This window comes from Delphinus delphis, chromosome 9, assembly GCF_949987515.2.
Source record: "Delphinus delphis chromosome 9, mDelDel1.2, whole genome shotgun sequence".
Taxonomy (NCBI): domain Eukaryota; kingdom Metazoa; phylum Chordata; class Mammalia; order Artiodactyla; family Delphinidae; genus Delphinus; species Delphinus delphis.
Window position 1 is genome coordinate 87,691,975 of NC_082691.1, and position 24,532 is coordinate 87,716,506.

The window sequence follows — 24,532 nt, forward strand, 5'->3', positions numbered from 1 at the left end:
TTTTATACATACGGGTGTATATATGTCAATCCCAATCTCCCAATTCATCCCACCACTACCTACCCACCCCGCTTTCCCACCTTGGTGTCCATACATTTGTTCTCTACATCTGTGTCTCTATTTCTGGTCTGTAAGGCAGAAATTGGTTCCTTTCTTCTTTCCTTCCTTCCCTCCCTCCCTCCCCACTTCCTTCTGTGGTTGGTCTTTGAAAAACTTTTGGTTCCTGGGTGCCACATCTTTAGTTCTTAAAGGATAAAGTGGGTTCATAAGGGGTATTTTTTATATTTGGCCAAGGGATGAACGGATCAAGTAAAGGTTATACACTGTCACATCATAGTTATGTGGTTCTTGGCTATTTATTTTGAGGGTCACTCCTTTAATACCTTGTGTTACTGCTCTCTGATAAATAACAATTGGTCCCACTTACTGAGCACTGATTCCTTGCCAGGCAGAATTGTGTCTGTTCCCCACTCAACAAATTTAGGATTTGAACTCTGGTCTCCCTGCTCTGAGGTCCTTGATGCTGGTTTTCAGACATCTTTTAAGCAGTAGTCCCCCATTTCTTTGTACATGAGATATTTTGCAGAACCCCAACATACCAGTTGCCTCTTGTTTGCTATTGGGCTGAGAGATGCAGAGCCTCATGCTGGCTCCCCTCCTTAGCGCTCAGCAGCTGACCTTCAAGCACCTCTGTGGCCAGAGGGCTGCATAGACCATTTGAAGTGCGCTGCCCTGTGCTATTTGATTGGTTCGGGAATTCTCTGGATGTACCTGCCCAGTGGTGGCTGTGCCTATGGTCTCCTCACATGTTTTCTTCCCTGCCTTCTAGACCTTATGATTTGGTGATAGGTACCTAAATGATTCTTCTAAGAATGCTGTTATATGTGAGTTTCAGCCTTGAAGAGTACAGTTCCACAATCAGTAGGTTCTTAACCTTTTTTGAAGCAATGTGGTGACCGCTTTACATTTTAAAATTAACTGGGCATTTTCAAAAGGAATTCTATAATTCTTAGCCTTTATAAGTGGTGAGCTCATCCTGTGGATTTATCGGTGAAACTAGGTAAAGCTATAGATCAGTAGCTCTAGATTTAAAGTGAACTGTAGTCCATTTTGACCCAATATACTAAGCTCAAGAGGGGTCAGAAAGTGAATCTGTAAAGCTGCTGACCTTCTGGCTTTGCCTCGGGTAATCACAGTAAGAGTGAAGGACCTCTTGGTGTTGGTGTTTTCTGATGAGTGTGCTTGACTGGAAGGACTTTGTCCTAATCTCAAGGGAGGCACTGCTGTGGTCTCTGCCTTGACTCCCTATCACTCTGAGTCAGTAGTATCTTTGCCCAAACAAAGAGTGTTTGCTGGTACTGAAAAGGAGAGTCTCATCTTGATTATTTCACATTTGTTTTAGTAGCCAGTCTTTTCACTGTCCTCCTCATTTTCAAGTATGCTGGAGTTCTGAGCAAAAGGAAACAATAGAAAATTGTTTTTTACTATATCAGACAGTTGTCAAGAAAGTAAATGTCACATAACTCAGTATTATGAACTAGCCTCAGTATTGGCAAGAGAAAAATAAAGGGCTAAATGTCTTTTCAAGAAAGCCTTTGATAGTTGATACATGGGAGAAGACAATTTTGGGGAAAAATGAAAGGGAATTTGTTTTTATTGTATAATTTGACAGTTTTGTACTGTGAAAGTCTGTTTCTCATCACCAAGGAAACACTGATGTTTCCTCACTAATCTTTGCCTGTCAGTTTTGGTTTTTAATTGCACTTTAGATTGTATACAGAATAAAGGTATGTATATTTTTAAAGTAAAAATGGGGATGATTCAGTAATCATTGGTTTACATTATTTCAGAGCCAAGCAAGATGTTGAGAACGTGTGAATCTGAGTTGACATTTTCTTTCTGCTCTCTGCCAAAAGAATGGAACGAGGATTCACTCAATAAATATTTGTTGAGTGCCAGCTATGTGCTGCTGGTGGTTTCGATACTGAAATATGTTTTAGATTTCCATGTAGTGGAAAATACCAGTCCCTGTCCTCATGGGGCTTACATGCTAGTGGGAAGACACAGGAAAACAAATAGATGATATTTAGCAACATTGATTTAGTCTCTATATTAAGTGTTTGTTTTGTGCTGAGCAGTGGTCTAGGTCCTGGGGTATAGAAGTGAGTAAAACAGACAAAAATTCCTGTCCTCGTGGAGTTTACATTCTAGTCAAGAAAGGCAGGCTATCAATTAGTAAGAGGGTATAACAGATGGTAAGAAATGCTGTGCTTAAAATAAAATTTAAAAAAAAAGCAAGGAAGGAGAATAGGGAGTTGCTGTTTTGAACAGAGTGGTCAGGGAAGGCTTCACTGAGGTTATATTCAAGCCAACACTAGAAGAAGGTGAGGGAGAGTCCGGAAAAGCACCCCAGGAAGAAGGAATAGCAGGTACAGAAAGATCCTCAAGCAAGAACATGATTGGAATTTGGGAGAGCAGCAAGGTTGGAGCTGGAGCACAGTGAGAAGTGGGGAGAGTGGCAGAGGGAGACGAGAGTGCTGGTGGGTGAGGTGTGGCAGAGTGGGTCAGGTCACGTGGGGTCTTGATCGCTGTAAGGACTTTGATTTTAACTCTGGGTGTGTGGAAATCATTGTAAGTGTTGAGCACAAGAACGGCACGATGTGTCTAACATGTTAAAAGGGCCACTCTAGCTGCTATACTGAGAAGAGATTTTAGTGGGGGCCAAGGCAGATGAAGATGTTCACGTTCATGCTTTGTTACCTTTTAAAGCTTGAGAACACAGAACTGTTTACATTTCCCATCTTGGCATTTCTTTCATTTATGGATTCTTGTTGGTAGAATCTCTGTCCTTGAGGACAATGTGAGCTGACAGATAGATCTGACTCTTCTTTGATGCTCCAAACTTCTTTATATCAGTCAAGTCCACTTAGAATTTTTTTGAGATTAAATGTGCAAGTAAAATACCATGTATGATTGATCAGGTCACTTATGTGGATAAGTAAAATAGTTGGGCTGTCTTATTACTGTTGAGTACAAATGAGATGTTGCTGCATTAGAAAACCTCAGAATTTATAGGTTCTACCAGTGTCTGTCATAATGACTGTTACAGCAGCACCAGAATAGATGAATATGAATGGATATGAGTTGGGAACTTGGGCCGTATGCTTGTTGGTAGTATTTGAATTTGAGTGTTTCTTTGATCCTGTATTAAGTAGATGAGATGATGCCAGATTTCTTTAAAGATACTAAGTATCCCTCTAATGCTTATCATAGAAGCAGGTAAACTGAAGGGAAAACACAGACACTTGTCTCTGTTTTGATGTGCGCACACACACTTTACATTTCGCCCCAGTTTCGGCTGTTCTGTTGGTGCTTGATCGAGCTCTTAACTCATTTTTCTTGCCTGTAATTGGAAATAACCATATGTGATTGTTAAAGTGAAGTTGTTAGGGCTTGATCATTGAGTAATGTAACATTCATTACTTAACATTTAACTAAAATAATTTTGTGACCTTTTTATATGAAAGTATATGTTGTGAGGTGGAATTAGAATGAAGAATAACCTTAATGGATATAAAAAAGTAAGTCACAGTAGGACAACATGGTTTTGGTAGGAAGTTATTTAAGCCCAGACATAAAATCCCAGCTGCTTGTATGAGAAAGGGAAAAAAGCCTAGAAATGGACATGCTAAACTGGGGGCAAGAATGAGATAGCATCATTTAAAATCTAGGCAGTGGTCCGGATCATCAATGCGGTCACAAGAACTACAAGGCAGTCTTTTCATTAAGTTTAACTGTGTCTGTATTTGTGTTCTGTATCCAGACTCTGCAACTCAAAAGCATAGTATTGCCTTCGGAAAAGGTTGAGTGAAGCCTCTCAGAATTTAAGACCTTAAAATGGAAGCTGGAAAACTAAGGAGCAAAAAGCATGAGAACTAGAAGTTTGAGGGTAATTAAAAAATGATCTTTAGTTCTAAAGGGCTTTTAAACAGAGCACTGAGTAGTGTTTCTAAAGTTCATTTGTTGTAAGCACTTTCCATTAAGACTATGGGAAAAAGTGGCTTGGACATGTGTTAGGAGGATACCCGTGAAAATGCTTACATGTGGACTTGTTTTTACTACAAATAAGAGAAAATTTGATACTCTGTACTTTTAGAAGTAAGAATAACGTTGATTGTTTCATTAATTTTCATTTCCCATCCCTTGCTTCTGAGGAACTTTACAGGATATTTCTAGTCTACAGTATCAATGAGGTGCTTGCACATTTGTTGTATTTTATTACAGATAACATGCACGCTCAAAGGCATTCCCCTCCTCCCCTAATACTCCATCCAAGTTCAATGCTTTTCTGATTTTATGGCTTAAAAGTTAGGGCCTCCACCACCTCCCCTCTGCCTCCATCAGCATCCTCCTCTGTCACATGTCCCAACGTGTTGTTCAGAGGCCCCAGTTCATTTCCTCCTCTCTTGATCTTTCTCAAGGCAGGGTTGCAAAAATCTCTCTCTCTCTGCTTTCTGTGTCATCTCACATATCCATTCACAATGACCTCTTGGGCCCTGTGTTCCTTATTTTCTCTTTTTCTAATAGTCTCTAATTAAAGTGATTTAGTTCTTGTTTATTGAAACTGAAATTCTTGTTTTAGGCTATTTGGAGCAAATGAAGTTACTAGAGTTCTGAGGAAGCAAAGGAAACTTGTGTTTGAGGAAGGATTTCTTTACTTGGGTTTTGATGTCATGATTTGAAAAGCTTGACTCTTCATGGATTTATTTAAGGAAGAAACAGAGTAACAGAATTTTTGAATCTTAACTATCCTGATTAAATTAGAATGGAATTAAAATGCTGTCACCACGTTTCTAAAAAGAACAGGCCTTTGAGAAATAAACATTTAGGTGGAATATGGTACCTTTCTTACATTTACCTGCATTTATTCATTGATGGACATAGCCCTGTTTCTCCCCTCCCTGTTTCAAAAATCATATTTATTGAGCTAGCGTTTACGTACAATAAAATGCATTATTTTTAGTTCAGTGAGTTTTGTCAGACGTATATATCCTTGAATATGTTTCCATTGCCCCAGAGACTTCTCTCCTGCTTCTTTATAGACCATACCCCCCACCCCATCTTGCCCCAAATACTGATTTGAAATCTATCACCATATATTATTTTTACCTGTTACAGAACTTCATAGCGTGTATACTCCTGCGTCTGGCTTCTTTTGCTCAGCGTAATCTTGAGGTTCTTCACATTTCTTCCTTTTTATTGCTGACTGGTATTCCCCCTGCCACCCCAAGTTTTAAAAGAACATTTCTTCATAACTGACTTTCTGATCAAAAAGCTGAAGCCTCAGGGCAATTAAGTATTAAAAGTTCTTTTAGCTTCTTATGTCTGCAGCTCTGGCTAAACCGTTTAGGAAATGGTTTTGGTAATGTTCATTTTCCACACAGCCTGATGCCATTTCCCCCACCCCCAAACACACACACATTCTACCTTCCTTTTCATTTTTCCTCCATGTAGTATGTAAAAATGAGGAGTGAGCTGATTATACTGTATATATCCTCGTGTGAAATGCCATAATGGTCTTTTATTCCAATCAGAAGGGAGTTTGCCAAGCTTTGCTGACACCCTGTAAGTCTATCTCCCACTATCTGCATCAAGAGCCTAGTTGGGTGTTGTATGACATAAAATTTATTTTTAACAGTTTCCATAGTAACCATTACACACAGAGGGAAAAGCTGAGAAGTATAGAACCAAGGTGATATAAGTAGAATATCAGAAATTAGATTCTGAGAGATTTTTAACTAAGATTTAACATAGAATGGATTTAATAGCTAGAGTTCTTAACCCAGGCACCAAGAACTCCTAGAGGATCTAGGAATGGCCTTGAGAACTGTGTTTAAAAAATCAAATAAAACCACAAATGCTGATAAAAACCAGCATTCCCCTACCTCATCCCACCACAGTACTAATTCCAACACTTTGGAGGTATGGACTTTTACTCTTTTAGTTTTTTCCCAGATATTTGTATTTCTGTATTTCTAAGTAATATGCTTATACTACTTTTCTGGATTTTTCTATTTTAGACGTTGTATATGAGCTTCCAGTTATGGTTCCTCCTTCACTCTTTCCCCCACCCCACCTCATCTTCTTCCCTCATCCTCTCTGTATAGTTGTGTCCTAGTTTTTGGTTAAATAGCTGGTGCGTATTTTATCATAACGACGTAAATATTTACATCTAAACCATCCAGCATACTTTTTTTTTAAAACCCCACATTTGTTTGTTTATTTTTGGCTGTGTTGGGTCTTCGTTTCTGTGTGAGGGCTTTCTCTAGTTGTGGCAAGCGGGGGCCACTCTTCATCGCGGTGCGCGGGCCTCTCACTATTGCGGCCTCTCTTGTTGCGGAGCACAGGCTCCAGACGTGCAGGCTCAGTAGTTGTGGCTCATGGGCCTAGTTGCTCTGCGGCATGTGGGATCCTCCCAGACCAGGGCTCGAACCTGTGTCCCCTGCATTAGCAGGCAGATTCTCAACCACTGCGCCACCAGGGAAGCCCAGCAGCATACTATTTTTGCTTGTGCAATTTTGTTCTCGTTTTCCTTGTAGTTAATGATTGTAAAATCCCATTGCCTTTGTTCTGCATCGGTTTCCCCCATTCCTGGATCCTCTGTTTCTCCTCTTGTTTTTCTCTTATATTGATGGAGTACATTCTTCAGTAGCTTGCTGAGATAATGGTGCATATGAGGTTTATTTTTTAAGAGCTTGCATGCCTGAAAATGTCTTTATTTTTTCCTCACACTTGATTGATAGTTTTTCTGGGAAATAATTCTCTCTTAGGATTTTGAAGATACATTATTCCTTTGTCTTGTAGCTTTCAGTGTTGCTGTTGAGACGCATTCTGATTCACAGTCCTTTGTATGGCTTTTTTTCCTCCTTTGAAAGCTTTTAGGATTGTCTCTATATCCTTATGTTCTTACGAGTCAGGATAATGTGCCCTGGGTCTTTTTTCACTTCATTGTCTCAAGCACTCTGTGTGCCTTTTCAATCTGAAAGTTCATGTCTTTTACTCTGGAACATTTTCTTCCATTATATTATTATTTTTTCTCCACTTTGTCTCACTTTTCCTCCCCTGCAATTCTTATTTGGACCTCTCGGATCAACCACCCCATTTTCTTTTATCTCCTATTTTCCTTTCTTTGTTTTTTGTGTCTTACTCTTTGGAGATTTCAAGAGTCTCTTCTAACCTTTGTGTTGGATTTTTTTTCCTATCATATTTTTAATTTCCAAGAGCTGTTTTTCATTCTCTGAATTTTTAATAGCATCCTATTCTTGTTTCATTGATGTAATATCTTTTCCCCCAAGGGATATTAATTATAGCTTTTTAAAATTTCTTTGTCCTGCCTAGTTTCTGTTCCCCTACTCCCCTCAGCACTTTTTTCTTTGTTTTCATGCCTGTCTTTCCATATTACAGGCTTTACTTGACTGTGTGGTGATCCTTGGCTAACTGTTTGGATGGAGGAGGGAGGTATACTACAAAGCTGAGATGGAGCTCACAGCATGTGGTCGGGCTTGTCTAGTGATGATTGGGTAGGGACCCAGCAGTTTCCTTGGTTGTTTTTCCCAGGGGAAAGCCGTAAGTTTCCTGTGTTGGGGATCAAAGTCAAGCTGAGTGTTATTGGAGCCAACCCAGGACGGAGGCTGTGGGTCCAGGGAGGGCTGAGGACCTTACTTGTCGGTGGGTCCACGTTGACTTCATTCTCCTGTTTTCTGTCCAGTGCCTCACACCCTCCTCTCAGCTGTCTGGCATTTCCTGGTCCAGATTCTTTCTAGTTCAGTTTCTTCAGATTGTAAACCTCCTGTTTGGCCAGTGCCGTGGCAGAGAGAATTACATGTCTGTGTGGTTTGATGAGGATGTTGGATGAGGGCTCAAAATACTTAGTTTCAACCCTGTACTCTTGCCTTCAATATTCTGGGTGCCTCCTTTTCAGTGTTAGCAAACCCCACTTGATGCCAGCCATCTTCTTACCAGCTTCCAAGGGTTTCTAGCCATCCTTGCTGTTCCCTCCTCTCTGTTCTCTCTTTTCTTGGTATTTTATGCTAAAAAAGAATTATTTTGCTATCTCTTTGGGATTGATGGAAGGAGTAGAGGTGATTAGAACCTTCTTCAACAGATTGTCAAAGGGGTCTATAACTCCCCGAAAAGCTAACAGTCATTCTTCTGTGCTAATCAAGACAGATTACAAAACCTGTTTATTCAGGGCTCTTTTTACATTGGACAGTTTGATAAAAGCATGATTTAGATATTGTCCTAAAGTTGTAGGATTGGATTAGGTGCTGTCTCAACATACCTTCTAATTTTAGCGTTCAATTCATATTTTCCATGTTTGCTGGAAAAATGTCAAAATTTAGTTTTACAGTCACCAAAAAGTAGCATCATGAGTCTGTGTACCACCACACCAAATGTTGTAAAAGAAGACAGATTTTTAATTGTTAAAAACAGGGTAGACTTTCTAGGGTGATGGGAATGTCCTATTTATTGACGAAGGTTTGGATTATTGCAGGTGTGTATGCATTTGCTAAAACTCATCAAGTGATGCACTTTCATGCATAAATTTTACCTCAAACAGAAAACAAAACCAAAACTGTAAACAAACATGAAATTCTAATTTAAATAAAAATACATGTAAAGGAATGTCAAAAGTATATGAAAGTAGTTCTATGAATTGTGAAAGGTCATGATTCTTTTTATTTTTTCATGCTATAAAAATCAAATTTTGGGGCTTCCCTGGTGGCGCAGTGGTTGAGAGTCTGCCTGTAGGGGACATGGGTTTGTGCCCCGGTCCGGGAAGATCCCACAATCCGCAGAGCGGCTGGGCCCGTGAGCCATGGCCACTGAGCCTGCGCGTCCGGAGCCTGTGCTCCACAACGGGAGAGGCCACAACAGTGAGAGAGTGAGAGGCCTGTGTACCGAAAAAAAAAAAAAAAAAAAAAAAAAAAATCAAAATTTTAATTAGGGTAGAACATGAAAATACACTTATCATGTACATGGCGACTACCCTTCCCTGATCCTCTTCTCCTCCTCCTGTGTTATCAAGCTGTGCCTAGGCTGGTCAGCAAACTGTGCAGATCTATGAGAATGCCTGCAACTGTCATATTTAATACCTAAAATCAGAATACATGGAAACAATTCTTGGTATGTTTTAATTCCCTTTATTTCACGACTGTCTCTGGAAGCGTCTACTCTTTTCTGGAAACTGGGCTTACCTTCATTTTAGTCGGTTGAGACGAACGGCCATGTCCTTTGTTATCAACTTCAGCTAAAGTTCTAGACCTAGAAGGATGAACCAAGTGACCTATCATCTGAATAGGAAATATGCCAGGAAGAATGGGGAAGGAATAATAGCACGGACTCGCAAATCAGTCATTCCCTCCTAGATATGTTAACTTTGGTGTGGAACTTCATATTTTCAGAGTATATGCTCTATATCATGAGTAATTTTCTCATTTCTCAGGAGAGAAAATACAGAGAAGTGGAGACCTGAGCAAGTGAATCTGTGTAATAACCAGGATTAGGATTTCACAAGCAGATTAACCACAGCAGAATGAGTGGCAGTGATAACTAGGAACTGTTACTTATAGCAGTACTGGTGAAGAATACTAACCAAATTGTGGGTTTAGGCTGGAAAGACTTTGGACTGACCCAAGATTGAAACTGTTCTATTGTAGGTAAAAGAGAATCTGCTTTCATGCAAGATGCTGTTGCACTGCAAACGAGATGAGCTTCGGAAATTGTGGATTGAAGGAATTGAACACAAGCATGTCCTGAACCTGCTGGATGAAATCGAGAATATCAAGCAAGTGCCTCAAAAGCTGGAACAGTGCATGGCCAGCAAGCACTATCTCAGTGCCACCGACATGCTGGTAAGAGCACAGCCTGCGCTCCTGGGCATTTCTGCTAAGATTAGAGCGCTTCCTTCTGTTCTCTCTGAATTCTGTCCTTCATGAAGCACATGACAAACTACCCTCTTGGGATTCACGAGCCCTTGCAGGTGAAGCCTGCTGGTTCTCTTCCTAATGTCAGTGTTTGCAATAGTAGGCGATTCTCTTCCTAATGTCAGTGTTTGCATTGTCTGCCTTTGGAACAGCGGCAAGAAGTATAATGGTAAGAAACCAGTACTTAAGTCATGTTGGAATGGTAATGAGAGGTGTTTGTTTTAGTTTCAGAGGAAGATAGTTAATGAATCCCATTTTGAAGAATGAAATCTGCATGAGAGAGAAGTTTAGGAAATTTATAAACTGTGTTCCAAAAATTCTGTGAAGGACTATTTATATTAGGGCTTTGTTTTTTTCCTTTAAGTTGATAAGAAAGAAAATAATTTTGGGGGGAATAATTCTGGAATAACTTTGTCCGGCAGGAGTATTCCACAGCCTAGCCTTTAGCCTGTATCTTCATCCATTCTGCTACTTTGTAAAAAAAAAAATTAATTTATTTAATTAATTTATTTTTGGCTGCGTTGGGTCTTCGTTGCTGTGTGCAGGCTTTCTCTAGATACTCTCTGTTGCGGTGTGTGGGCTTCTCATTGCGGTGGTTTCTCTTGTTGTGGACCATGGGCTCTAGGCATGCAGGCTTCAATAGTTGTAGCACGTGAGCTCAGTAGTTGTGGCTCGCGGGCTCTAGAGCGCAGGCTTAGTAGTTGTGGTGCACGGGCTTAGTTGCTCTGCGGCATGTGGGATCTTCCTGGACCAGAGTTTGAACCCGTGTCCCCTGAGTTGGCAAGTGGATTCTTAACCCCTGTGCCATCAGGGAAGCCCATTTTGCTACTTTTTGAATTAGGAATGAAAATTCAGAGAAGGTTGCAGCTGGTGGTACATGTGGCTGAGCGTCAAGATAATGAATAAAAAAATAGGGCTTCCCTGGTGGCGCAATGGTTGTGAGTCCGTCTGCCGATGCAGGGGATGCGGGTTTGTGCCCCGGTCTGGGAAGATCCCACATGCCGTGGAGCAGCTGGGCCCGTGAGCCATGGCTGCTGAGCCTGTGCGTCCGGAGCCTGTGCTCCGCAACGGGAGAGGCCACAACAGTGAAAGGCCTGCGTACCGCAAAAAAAAAAAAAAAAAAAAATACACATCTTGTTCCCTAAAAGCGCTAACTTTCCTAGGGCCTGTGGCTATTAGCAAGGGCTGCTCATTCCACCTCCTCTTTCCACACAAAGTTCCCTACTTCCTTCTCACAGTTGTCTGGCGACTACGGAAACTCTCAGGAGTAGATGGACTGTGTTTGGATTTTCTTTTCACAGTAGGTGAAAGTCTCTTATCTTTGTTTCAACAAATTAGATTGGCTGTAACACTGGGGGGGGGGGAAAACACTGAGAGGAATTAGTGGGAGAAAAACAGGTTAAATCCTCTAAGTGGTTCTAATTCATTCAGACTTTCAAGAGGAATTTTGCTCTAAGTCTGTCATAAGAAGCTTTAAAGGAAATTTGGTAACCAAGAGATGAGATGTGCTGTGATATTCTCTCATATATTAAAACCAGGTAGTGTGATAGTGAATAGTCAGTTTCCACAGTGGAGGGAGATTAATAATGGTCTTTTCTTTGGAGTGGTAAAATAATTGGGTATTTTCAGTATCTTTATAATGTCATCTTCCTTAATAATGACTATACGGTGTCCAACAAAAAAATTAGTCACCTCTTTAGCTTTGCTGTTGGTTTGTGTTAGGAAGGCATATATGTGCTAAATATTCAAGATTCAGCAATCAGAATAGATAAGCTTATATATATTTGTGTAGCATTTACACATCTATTTGAATCATGATTTTTTGTAGTGGGCCTGCTTTTAAGTAAGTGCCATATATTAAAAATAGGTTGTTACGGCTTCCCTGGTGGCGCAGTGGTTGAGAGTCCGCCTGCCGATGCAGGGGACACGGGTTCGTGCCCCGGTCTGGGAAGATCCCACATGCCACGGAGCGGCTGCGCCCGTGAGCCATGGCCGCTGAGCCTGCGCGTCCGGAGCCTGTGCTCTGCCGCAACGGGATAGGCCACGGCTGTGAGAGGCCCGCGTACTGCAAAAAAAAAAAAAAAAAAAAAATAGGTTGTTAGAATTTATTTTGGTGTTAATTATGCTCATTTTAGGATTTCAGATTTTAGGATTAGCCTTTATTCCTTAAGGGCTAATTTATTTAAGAGCTAATTAATAATGAACATTGTCTTTTCTTTGTTTTGACTTAAGGACCTCATTAAATACTTCTTTATATTCTTGGCTGTAAGTTACAGAAATTTAGCTCTAGCTAGCTTAGGTAAAAGAATTGCTTTACTCATGTAACCAATCTGCTAAAAGAACAGGAGTATATGTGCAATGCCATCTGTATGTTTTTTCATTGTTTTACTATAGACTTTCTTCCACATGTGGGCGGGGCTTGGATGTGTGGGGGAAAAGAAGGGTTGTGAGCTGTATTTTACATTTTTCCAGCTTTGCAGAGGAAAATAATCTTATAATTCAAAAATGGGGGTCAGATCTAGTTTAGGCAGCTTGGGTACTGTGATTGTCAGTTCCAACTAAAACTATTTTGTTGGGGGAAGGGGGGTCCTGGGGAGTTGTGTGGGAAGGAAGGGTAGTCACCTCTAGAAAAGAGTAAGTATGAGAGAGAGAGTTCCCGGAAGTTCCTCTTTTTCTGTTGTAGTTCTTTATGTACTCTGGATCCTTATCCTTTGTCTTTTAGATGGATTGTAAATATCTTTTCCCAGTTGGTAGTATATCTTTTTGTTTAGGGTGTCTTTTATTAAAAAGTTTTAAAATTTAATTCAATAATGTTTTTCATTCTTTATTTCCTTTGTTATGTGACTTATTTTGAGAAATTTTTTTATCCTACTGTCATAAAGAGAATCTCTTATATCATTGTCTTTAATCCATTTAAAATGTATTATCATGTATGGTATGAACTAGGGATCTAATTTTACCTTCTATATAGCCACTTGGCTCAGACCATTTATTGAATTCATTTCCTACCGATTTATAATTCCATCTTGATCACATACCAAGTTTTCACATGTGCATGGGTCTGTTTCTGAGCTCTTTATGTTGTTCAGTTGGTCTTGTCTGTATCTGCACCAAAACCATGTTGTTTTAATTACTATAATTTTATAATATATCTTGATAGCAGGTGAAGACATTCCCTCACCTTGCTATTCAGAACTGTCTGTGCTATTCTTGGCCCTTTTCTCTTCCATATGAATTTTGGTATCAACTTGTCAAGTTCCATGCAAAGCGTGATGGTATTTTGATTAAATTTAGGAGAATTTCATCTTTGTAATATCAGGTCTTTCAGAAAAGGGTATCTCTCATTTATTGACGTCTTAATTTATGTGCTTTATAATAATGCTTAGTGATGTATTCCTTAGAGACAGTACATGTATTTTGTTAGTTTTACTTCTGGCTCTCAGCTCCTGGTTGCTTTTTAAAATAGTGGCTCTTTATTAATTATAATTTCTAGCTATTTGTTGCTGATGTATAGGGATGTGATAGATTTCTTGTTTATGAATCGTAAATTTCCTTGAACCTAATCCTTATCCTGCTTGCTTGGAAAATGATGATTTATTCTTTAAGACTTGGCTCAAATTTCATCAAGTTTCTGAATGTCCTTGGTAATTAGATGCTTCTCTTTTTTTAAAAAAGAATTATTATATATTTTTATTGTGGCAAGAATACTTGACATGAGTAGATGCTTTTCTTTGTCTCCATAAATATAATTGCTTTTGTTTGTATGGTAGGTCATTGAGGGCAGGGACTATATCTTACCTATTTTTGTCTACCCTGTACTTAGCATAATGTACTTCACATGGTCAGAGTTCACAGATGATTAGCCGAACGGGTAACTCTGTGGAAGACTTTGATACCACTAAATAGAGGAAAGGAAAATTCCTCTCTAGGAGCTCTGGTCTGATTTTTTTCTCCTCTGGTTTGGGGTTTTTGTTAGGTTTTGTTTTTGTTTTTTTAATGGCAAGGTTCTCTATTTTCTAACCGTTCCTTTCTGCAATATTTAAATGGACAATAAAAACAATAATTATAATAATAGCTAATATGTGTTGAGCCCTCACTGTGTGCTGGTACCATTTTAAGTATGTTACCTTTGTTAACACTTTGAATTCTCACAACAGCCCTATGAGAGAGAGGTTTCTGATGTCCTTCCCATTTTCCAGAGGAGGTAGTTGGTTTGGATGACCAGGGGGTTTAGCATATTCTAATATACAGTGAAGATTTCATGGAGGTAGGATTTAAGATGTGCTCAAAACGTTGGAAATATTCTTCAATTTGGTCTTTTGTATATGAGTAAATAGTAAGGTCTATAATTGCTCTTTGATTGCACTTCATATGAGAAAATAATCACATTTCCTTTCCCCATGGTTATGTGCTATTAGAAGTAAAATCTACTTAAGGCATCTCAAGGGTCCAAATGGAAATCTTTGCTAAAAGACATCAGAGGAGGACTTACCTGGTGGCGCAGTGGTTAAGAATCCGCCTGCCAATACAGGGGACACAGGTTCGATCCCTTGTCCAGGAAGGTCCCACATGCTGCGGAGTAACTAAGCCCATGTGCCACAACTACTGAGCCTGTGCTGTGGAGTCAGTGAGCCACAACTGTTGAAGCCCATGTGCCTGGAGCCTGTGCTCCGCAACAGGGGAAGCCACCGCATGAGAAGCCCACACACCTCAACGAAGGGTAGCCCCTGCTCGCCCGCAAGTAGAGAAAGCCCATGCCCAGCAACGAAGACCCAAGGCAGCCAAAAATAAATAAATAAAGATAAATTTAAAAAAAAAGAAAAAGTAATTTCCTTTAAAAGACATCAGAGGAAAGTGAAGACAGAACAATCTAGTCTTTCAAACCCCTCTGATTTGCTTAGATCTTTTTATCAAGAGATTTTGTCTTTCCTTTTTTTTTTTTTGCGGTACACGGGCCTCTCACTGCTGTGGCCTCTCCCGCTGCGGAGCACAGGCTCCAGACGCGCAGGCTCAGCGGCCATGGCCCACTGGCCCAGCCGCTCCGTGGTACGTGGGATCCTCCTGGACCGGGGCACGAACCCATGTCCCCTGCATCGGCAGGCAGACTCTCAACCACTGTGCCACCAGGGAAGCCCTGTCTTTCCATTTTTAAGGCAGGTGCAGATGCCCAGTAATTTAATCCCTACTCAGGTTAATAAATTCAGAGTAAATAAATCAGTGGTGACCCATGGCTCTTGTCAGCTCCTGCAGTTCCTATTTCACCATCAGCCTGGGCTGATAGCTATAGACTTGGCTTCTAGATGGGATATTTATGTCTTTTGATAACTTGAGTATTGCATAAAATAAATTGTCATGACAGGGGATGTCTGCAAATAGGCATGGCCTTTTGTTTCCTCCTTCAAGGTAAACAGCTGCTGTTAGCCTATGAAAAGCTAAAAGTGATCCAACACGAAGCCTGTATCCGTCATATTGAAATCAGAGACTTGATTAATACTGTAGCCTGTAGCTTTGTGATATGTACGGTTTAAATTAGACCTCTGCAGTCATTGTGCTGGGTTGATGCAAGCGCATTAATGACATAATTTCTGGTTGCTGCATCACATTTCTGCAGTTTGTCCTTTGTATTCCACTCACATTAATTGAAGCAATTTTGCCAGTGAAGCGTGTTTCAAACCTCTGCATTTAAATTGAAATTTTAATTCCCTTATTGTCTTGAAAAGACGGCTGAAGATGCCTTGTTACAGGTTTCATTATCACTCAAAACACTCCAGCTGCTGGTTCTAATGTACAATGACTGATTAATTCTGGGAAGAATTATTAATGTAAGAACAGCTTCTTCCCAGTGGTATGAGCTAACCAGGAAGGTATTTCATGATAGTTAATATTTTTATGAACTATTTTTTTAAGGAGAATTTTGTGTGGAAGTCTGCATCGAACTGAAATTGCACAGATGAGCTTTGAAAACCACTTACACAAGTTCTGATTTATCAACCCATAGAAGTCAATTCATAATTGCATTCAATCAGTGGAAACCAAGCCAGTGTGAGTAGTTTTGAAGCACTTTAGCTGACAGTCACAAGGCTTGTGACTAAAATAAATTTTTCATTTCTAAGGCTTCCTGAGATTGTAGAGATTTTGAATGTCTCTTGATCATTTTGTCTTTTTTAAAAAATTTATATGCGTTTTTAAAAAGAATCCATAGTTGTATAGTCAGATAAGGATTATTATGATAATTATAATAACAACATATATATGTTGCCTGTCTTCTTCCCAGAGGATCCCAGAGTGCTTTGCTGAAAGAATGGTATGGTGGAATTATTTCGCTTACCCTATGAAGATGTGGCCACCTCTGGGGTGAAGAGAGTAATAAAACAGCTATTTAATTGCATAGTTTTTTAAGATCCTATAATAAAAATAGGTATATGTGTAATACTCTTAGTTTACAAGAGCCTTTGCAATTGTTGTACAACATTCAAGGCTGTGACTGTCAGCGTGGGTCTTAGTGTGGGTCAGGTGGACCTGTGCTTGAATCCCAGCTTTGACCTTTACTAGCTGGATGACTTGGGGCTACTTGTTTAATTTGACTTTGCTGAAAGTTGGAGTTGAGAATAATTGTATGCCTCCAGAGTTGCTGAAGGGATTAAATGAAATATTAAGCTATGTATGTAAAGTACGCACAGTATACATAGTAAGACCTTAGAAATGTTATTTATAATTGATTATGTTTACTGATACTGTAAGAAAGGATGTAGTGATTGTTATCATGTTATACCCTCAAAAACCCGTCTGAGGCGGACTTGTTTTGAGCTGATAAGAGTTGAAGTAGGGCTGGCTAAGTTAGGCATTTTTGATTCCTTTTCTTCTTGCCCTGAATGAAAGACCACTCCACATTTTATATGGTCAAGGAATTCCTGCAGGCAGAGATAGGATTTTCCTCGGAAAACAAGTCTAGTCTGCTCTTACACAGGCACAGATGGATGATCAAGACCCCAGAGCCCTAGGCCATATATTTGGGATTTGGCATGAACAGATTTCAGTTTCTGTGTCATCAGTCACCTCTTCAGCTTACATCAAGTATATGTTCGCTGGGTACCCACTGACTGTCCAATTATGAGTGATGTAATTTGTTGGTAGACTATCCAAGACCAGTTTGTTGCAAAATCTAGTCTTAGGTGACTCTTGGGTATTGTAATCAGATACAAGCCAGTTCACTATAAGAGAGTGCTTATCAACAGATGTTGATTTTAGTATCAGAGTAGTTGATGTTTAGTTACTCTTTCTGTCATTGCTTAGATGGCAGGACCAGTGGACCAATGAGGTTGCTCCTGTTGGTGCCAGTAAAACTGTGTCATCAGCAAATAAACTAATGCCTCTTTTCTCAAATTATGGGCAGGCAAGGGGTGACCGTGCATCCACTGATTCATGTACAAGAAAAAAGGGGCCAAAGTGCATATTCCTTTCATCTGGCTTGAAAGATTCTGAGATCTCACAGGGCTGATTTTTCCTACCCTGACTCTGGGAATGAATGGTATTGAGGTGAAAGCACTGGGAATATCAGAGCCGAAACTCTAGCGAACTTATTGGACCGAACCTGACAGTGGTTCAGTGACTGCAAAATGTTTCAATATTCCATATAGATTTCCCTACATGATAAAAAAAAAAATGTATCCGTGATCAATAATGAAACAGCCACCGTTAAAGCCCATCTGTTCCTAGTGTAGAATACTGATCTGAAAGACTGATGCCAGTATTCTATACTAATAATTTGTCAGCAGAGAATTTGGCACATATTTTGATAGACGGACAAATGAATGTGACGATGCCATTGTTGATTACTTGTGTTGTTTCTATGTGGATCTGTGAAGGTGGCCTTAAACTTGAAGGACCTTACGTGCTAGGAGGAAGGGACAGATGATGAAGAAATAAACAGCATCTCATATCATGATCAGTGCAATAGGAGTTCCAGGAATACGGGGGCTGGGAGTGGGGTAGTCTGGTGTGCTATTTTATTTTATTTTATTTATTTATTTATTTTTTGCGGTACGCGGGCCTCTCACTGCTGTGGCCTCTCCCGTTGTGGAGCACAGGCTCCGGATGCACAGGCTCAGCGGCCATGGCTCACGGGCCCAGCTGCTCTGCGGCATGTGGGATCTTCCTGGACCGGGGCACGAACCCGCGTGCCCTTCATCGGCAGGTGGACTCTCAACCACTGCGCCACCAGGGAAGCCCATGGTGTGCTATTTTCTGGTCAGCCGTAGCTGCTTTCAGCTGCATTTGGGAACCCTGAATTCCCTCAAACACCTACATCTGATTTTCTTGGCAAAAAGATGAAGGAAAAGCTGAAGATAAAGTTAGTAAATGAGTAACCTCGGTTTTTGGATCCCAAATTAAGTAAGTAGCTTTAGTGTGGCAGCGTTATGTTTCTCCTAGAGAGTGAAAGTACAGGGCTCTGTAGTAACTATTTTTCTTGCCGCTCATTGCCCTTTTAATTTATGTTTGTTTTTGAAGGCTGGGGTTTTTAAAAGCCACACTGTTTGATAGGCACTGGCTTATTGTAATAGCTTTCCTTCTCCTTTAGTTTTATTTTGCTCTTTCTGTCTGCTCTTCATTTGCCTCTTATTTTAAAGCAAATAGAAATTGTTTTATTTCACTAAACCTCATAAGGTTCAGCAGTTTTCAGCTGGCTCACTTGGCTGTAGGGCAGTGGTTCCCAAACTCTGCACATTAGGGAATCCTTCAAGAATCCTAAAGCCCGGATTGCACCCTAGACGGATGACGTTGAAATCTCTGGGGGTGGGACGCTAGCTTCAGTAATTGTTGGCATTCTCCAAGGGATTCCAACGTTCAGACAGATTTGGAACCAGTGATGTGTACGGTATAGCCTATGCTATGCAATAGACCAAAACTAATTGTCCTTGACTTCATTTAACACTTACATTTGAAACCAAATATTTGTGTAAGACAGACATATCACATGGCAATATTGACCTTTATGTAGAAATGTTGTAGGTTGACTAAAGTTACTTTGTTGCTGTCCTCTAGTGCAGTTTTTGGATAGAGCTGATGAGTATTTGGCTCTTAGTCTGATTTTATAGCCTGATTATTTGGTCAATATGAGTTTCGTTGAATGGCTAAATTAGATGCTCTCCAGGTTTGAGCTGACTTGGAACTCTTTAGAGCTGTCATCTTGGTGCTCTGATTTCTGTATCTTTACTGTGTGTTCTTATCTGACTTACTGCTGGGATTGAATGGATTGAAATTGGGGCAATAAATTTATTTATTGACAAGTGGTGTCTAGGTACAGCATAGTATAGTAAAAACAAAATGGGTTGAAAAGCCAGACATTCTTAATTCTAGTCCCGACCCAACGACCCACTAGTTCTGTGAGGTTAGACAGATGCATCACTTTCTCTCTGTTTTCCAGTATCCTCTTCTGTAGAGTGGATATACAGATACTTACTCCGTGTACATTATAGAATGGTTGTGAGAATAAAAATGAAACTTTGTACAGGTAAAGTGCTTTGGGAAACAGAAGGCAGTATAGAAATTTACAGTGGTGTAGGTAGCATGATAGTCATCACTGTCACACGGGGCCAGGTGAAAAGGTCTGGGGCTTCTGATGTTGAGCAGCATTTCTCTCCTGGCTCTACCATCACTAATGCTTACATGTTGTAATCAGGTTAACCATAGGCGCACGTGCTTACATTTACACACTTCAAGTCTGTAGGAGGAATGATCTCAGTCAAGAATAACACACAAGTCCTTTGCTCACATCGTCCTTCTTATGTCTGGTTTCAGCCTCACGTATGGATTTGCTTGAACAGGATTTTGACTGGTCAGTCTGTGGCCAGGTGGGGACCCTAATGTATGTGGAAGAATGGCAGCAGATGGCAACGCCTGTTGTTGCTGGGAGCCCTCTCTCCACCTGGTGGTGGTCTGAGAATGCCGATTAGTAGTTTTTGCTTGGCTTTGACAAGATAGGGGGAGCTTGCTAAGGAAGTCTATTTTCTTTGAGATCCATCCCAATACTAATTACTTGTGGTTGCCTAGCTCTTAAAATGAAAAAAAGCCATATTCCTCTCACATTCTTTTGTGGGATTTTAATAGTTCATGTTAGTAAAGAGCTGTAGAAGTGCTGAGAAGTGCTGAGCCCGCCCCCCCCCGCCCCAACCATTGGTATAAAACCCTCAGCAAATCCTCCTGGGTTGGGACACATTGAAGGCAGGAGCCCATTGTGGCCCCCTTTGCCTGCCGAAGTCATAAAGCTATTCTTTTCTACTTCACCCCAAACTCTGTCTCTGATATTTGATTTGGCACCAGTGTACAGAGAGGCCTAGAGCTTTTGGTAACAATGGGAAATGAAGGCATCATAAAATTAGGAACAAAGAAGGATTTTTTCATGAGCTTTTCCATAAGCAATTACAGTTCTTATAAGGTATTAGGTATAGTCTAATTTCATCAGGAAAGTGATTGTGAACAGAGTTGTTAAGTCCATTTAGAACAAAATAATGCTCTTAAGTTGGCATTATGCATCAGAAACCCTAAATAACGTTGGACTTGGAATTCTACTTCTTGAATATTATGTTAAGGAAAGAATTAAGAATTTTAATTGTGAAGTGTTCAAAAATATGTATACAAGGATAATTATCACAGTAAGATTTATGGAAGTAAAAAATTAGCAGTTACCTAAGTATAGTGAGTTGGTTTAAGTCATTTATGGAATATTCATATTATGGACTAGCAAGAATATACTAAAAATCATGTCTAGTGATGGGCAGATGGTCCCAAAATATTTCCATATGAAAAAAGCATATTGAAAAGTAACAGTATTTTTGTAAAAACTCTGTGTGGAAAATGATTGGAAGGAGTCAGTTTAAAATGTATTTTATCTGATCAGTAAAAATATGGATCTTTTTCCTTGTGGTTTGTTTTTCAAGTTTTCTTGCACATCTGTTACTTTTCTAATTTGAAAGAAAAAGGTTAAGAAAAACATTTCGGGGCCACAGTTTTTTTTTTTAAAATATGTAAAATTGGCATGGGGCCTCAGTCTTAACAACTTTTAAAGACCCCTGAAAATAGAAAATTCTTACCTTTCATTTCTCGGATACTGTCATTCTGTGAGGCTCGTGCTAATGGGATGGCTACTTTAGAAGACCTGGTTGCCCATACTTTACAAGAGAAAAAAAAAAAGACTTGCTTTAGTAAAATAGGGGAATTAGATGTGGTAGAATGCCCTGATGTTTAAGAAAACCAAAAATAAGGGAGAACCCTCAGAAAAGCTTAAGAATAGTTTAGTAGACTGGTATGCTTTTAGAACAAGTCAGTGGTTCATGGCAGTCATAGGATGAGATCTTTGATGAAGTTGGAAGGCACATTTGATCTCTTTTGAGTTTTGTTTTCTAAGATAGATTTGAAGATCCTGTACAGGAGAAATTCACAAGTAAAAGGCCTTTTCTTTGACAGCACTTGATTTTACAGGCACCCCTCCCTTCCTTCACTTATCAGTAACTTCATCTCATTTGCTTTATCCTGTAAATTCCATTATCTCCCAGGCAGTCTATTGCATTAAGCCTTTAGTACCTACTATCCCCTCATTTACATTGACACGTGCTTGACCTGAGCCCTTGTCCTCTCTTTGTTAATGCACCAGCAAGCACTGATATCTCTCTGGAGCATTATCATTTGGCTGTTACCTCAACTACTAACAACCCTCCATTTGAGCTGATGAAGGTTTATTAAATAAAAACATGCAATAACCCTGGCAGTAATGAAGGGAGAATGGCGGTGGCTAGCATCCTGTTCGTAGTGGTGAGAGCCTGCTGAGTCCGCATAATAGGTATTGGGCTTCCTGAGGGAGAAGAAGGGGCACCTGAATGCGGCTCATCAATATTATGTTAGCAAACTGACTTATTCTAAGAATGGGCTTTTTTGATGGCCTGATTTGATCCTTGTTGATGGGCTACAAGCTGAGGAGTTAGGGGAAAAGAAAGTGTTCTTGCTCCAGGCACTCGGCCTTGCCCTGTGCAGCTTTCTTGGGAAGTCTGTCTCAAGTACCAAACTGTCAATAGCCCTGAGGCCTTCAGTCAGAGGCCAAGCTGAACCCTAGGGAGCCAAAAACCTCTAATCCAGTGAAGCTGGGATCAGGGATTCTGTTTTTCCTCTAGACCCCTAGGACTCCCTGAAACCTCCACAGTAGCCTGAGCCCTTTATTCTCCCTTGTAAGTCCCATACTCTCTTCCTCCCTCCACCAAGCACTTGTGCGTGCAGAGCAGTCTAAGCCGTCCTCTACTTAGGCCACATGTGGTGGCTCGTGTCATGCTATAAAAAGAAGTGAGTGGATGAAATTTATCCTTAAGAAAGTTTTTAAGTGCTATTATCAAGTTTATATCTAACAGGTAGGAGTGTTGTGCACAAAATCCTTTGGGGTCCCATGCTTGTGTTTTATATCCCATATAATATGATACTATATTCTGCAAGTAAAATTGTTGCTAGTTTCTCTATGCAGTTAAATACTTAGGACTCTATACGGGCCACAACATTCTGCAAAGTACAGTGATTTCCTAGATGCATCAAAGCCTTCAGACTGGCTCCTTAAACTGTTACATTGAAACAGCCGATATTTGATCATTTTTGACTCATGAAAACAGTAATTTTCGTATTTCAAACTAATACATGAAATCACGTTTTTTTTGTTTTTTTAAACTTGCATTTGGTTTCTTTTACCAGTTTCTGTCTGATAAAGAATAAAATCTCTGCTTTGGGAAATACGGTATAGCTAAACGGGAATGTTTGGTAAGTGAATGATTTGGGATTCTTGTGAGAAACATCCTCCCTGCTTGTGTTGAGATGGGTATGAATCCTACTTGATTCAGAGCGAGGCTTCTTGGGCCCATCTGGGACCCCCTGAGCTTGAATGTGGAGAATTCTAGATAGAGTACTGTCTTGAGGACTAGGGCCTGAAGACACCAGAGTTTGCCTTCCCACAGTTCAGGGGCCCATGGCAGCAGGCTGGTGACCTGGGTGCTAAGTAAATCTCAGGTTCCAAGGCATGTTTCTTTTGTTGTTCATAGCCAAAGATTTTTGGTGTTCTTATTTCGTTGAGGGTGTTCAGACTTGTGTCTTTTTATATACTTATGGGAAGGGATGGTGTCGATTCTCTAGAATAGCCTAATTTCATATCTTTCTATTATACCTGTAAGTTGGGCCAAGGCAACATTTTCAGGATGGTTATGTTGTCTTACTAGAAAAATGCTTCCTTAAGGGAGATGTACTGACCTATTGAAAAGTGATAGAACATTTTGGAACCATGTAATTATCAGAGTCCTGAAGGAAATATTTGTTTTGGACTCAACAATGGCAACACATTTGCTTTTTGTAGGGAACACTGTTGCCAAAATATTAGCCAGCAGATGGTTTAGTTATCAGGTTGGGTTTTTTTGCTTAAATTTGAAAGATTTTTTTGTTTGTTTTTTGGCTTGAACCTTAGTTCTATTTAGAAACAGTTACAGTTGTCATTCACCTTTGTGTATCTCACCTCCCCCAACCAAAAAAATAAAATAAAGATCAGTGGTTTCTTTTCTAGCGTTTTTTTCAATGAAGCAGCTGTTGAGAATGGCTGACTTTGATGTTACTTAAAGACATTTCCATTGGTTCGTGTTAAAGCACAAAACTAGATCTTTTTACCTAATCAGCTTGAGTAAGACTGGTAGAAGACAAACACTTAACTATGAAATCATTATTCCTAGTTTAAACTAAAATGAAAATGAGAAATAGACATTTGGGAAAGAAAATTTAAGGGCACTTGTAGTTTCTAATTACAAAGATTTCCTTTGTTGTAGGTTGATCTCTCAACTCAAGGCAAATTTCTTTTTTGAAAGCACCAGACGATTCTTGATTATGTACATTTTAACTGTACCTCTGACCTATTTTATTGAGTTAAGGAAATATTTCTCAGAACTTGTTTCCTAAATGGATAGGTTTTTAATAGTGAAGCATACTGTCCTGTTCGATATCATGTGTTAAAACATTTTGTAGATGTTTGCTTATCTTTGTAATCCTAAAAGAAATATTTGTTTTCAACTCAAACAGATTTCTGTTGTCTGTGTGAGCAGTTTCTAACTCTGGTGAGTTAGAACATTAACGTTCTGTCAGATAATAGTAGGTGTTCTGTGAAAAAATCCTTGTTGGTAGTATCTATCTCCCCTCCCTCCCCCTCTCCCCACGTGGATTTAGTTTTGAAAATATGTGTAAGAAAACTTCCAAATACATCTGGTTGGCTCATTATGTAGTACTCTGCCTTTAAGAAATGGTGTGGGGACTCCACTCTTGGAGTAGTGTGTGCATCGGGACCCAGGGGAAGGAGCAGTGACCCCATAGGAGACTGAACCAGACCTAACTGCTAGTGTTGGAGGGTCTCCTTCAGAGGCAGGGGGTGGCTGTGGCTCACTGTGGGGACAAGGACACTGGCAGCAGAAGTTCTGGGAAGTACACCTCGGTGTGAGCCCTGACAGAGTCTGCCATTAGCCCCACCAAAGAGCCTGTAGCCT

The 24,532-nt window shown here is 40.0% G+C and overlaps 1 protein-coding gene across 1 annotated transcript in view; it reads left to right on the top strand.

The window, feature by feature from the left end:
• EXOC4 (exocyst complex component 4) overlaps window positions 1–24,532 on the top strand; it is an 814,897-nt gene that overhangs the window by 22,178 nt on the left and 768,187 nt on the right. The window contains exon 3 of the mRNA XM_060020916.1: window positions 9,720–9,914. Coding sequence (XP_059876899.1) covers window positions 9,720–9,914 — 195 coding nt within the window. The remainder of the gene's footprint in view (window positions 1–9,719; window positions 9,915–24,532) is intronic.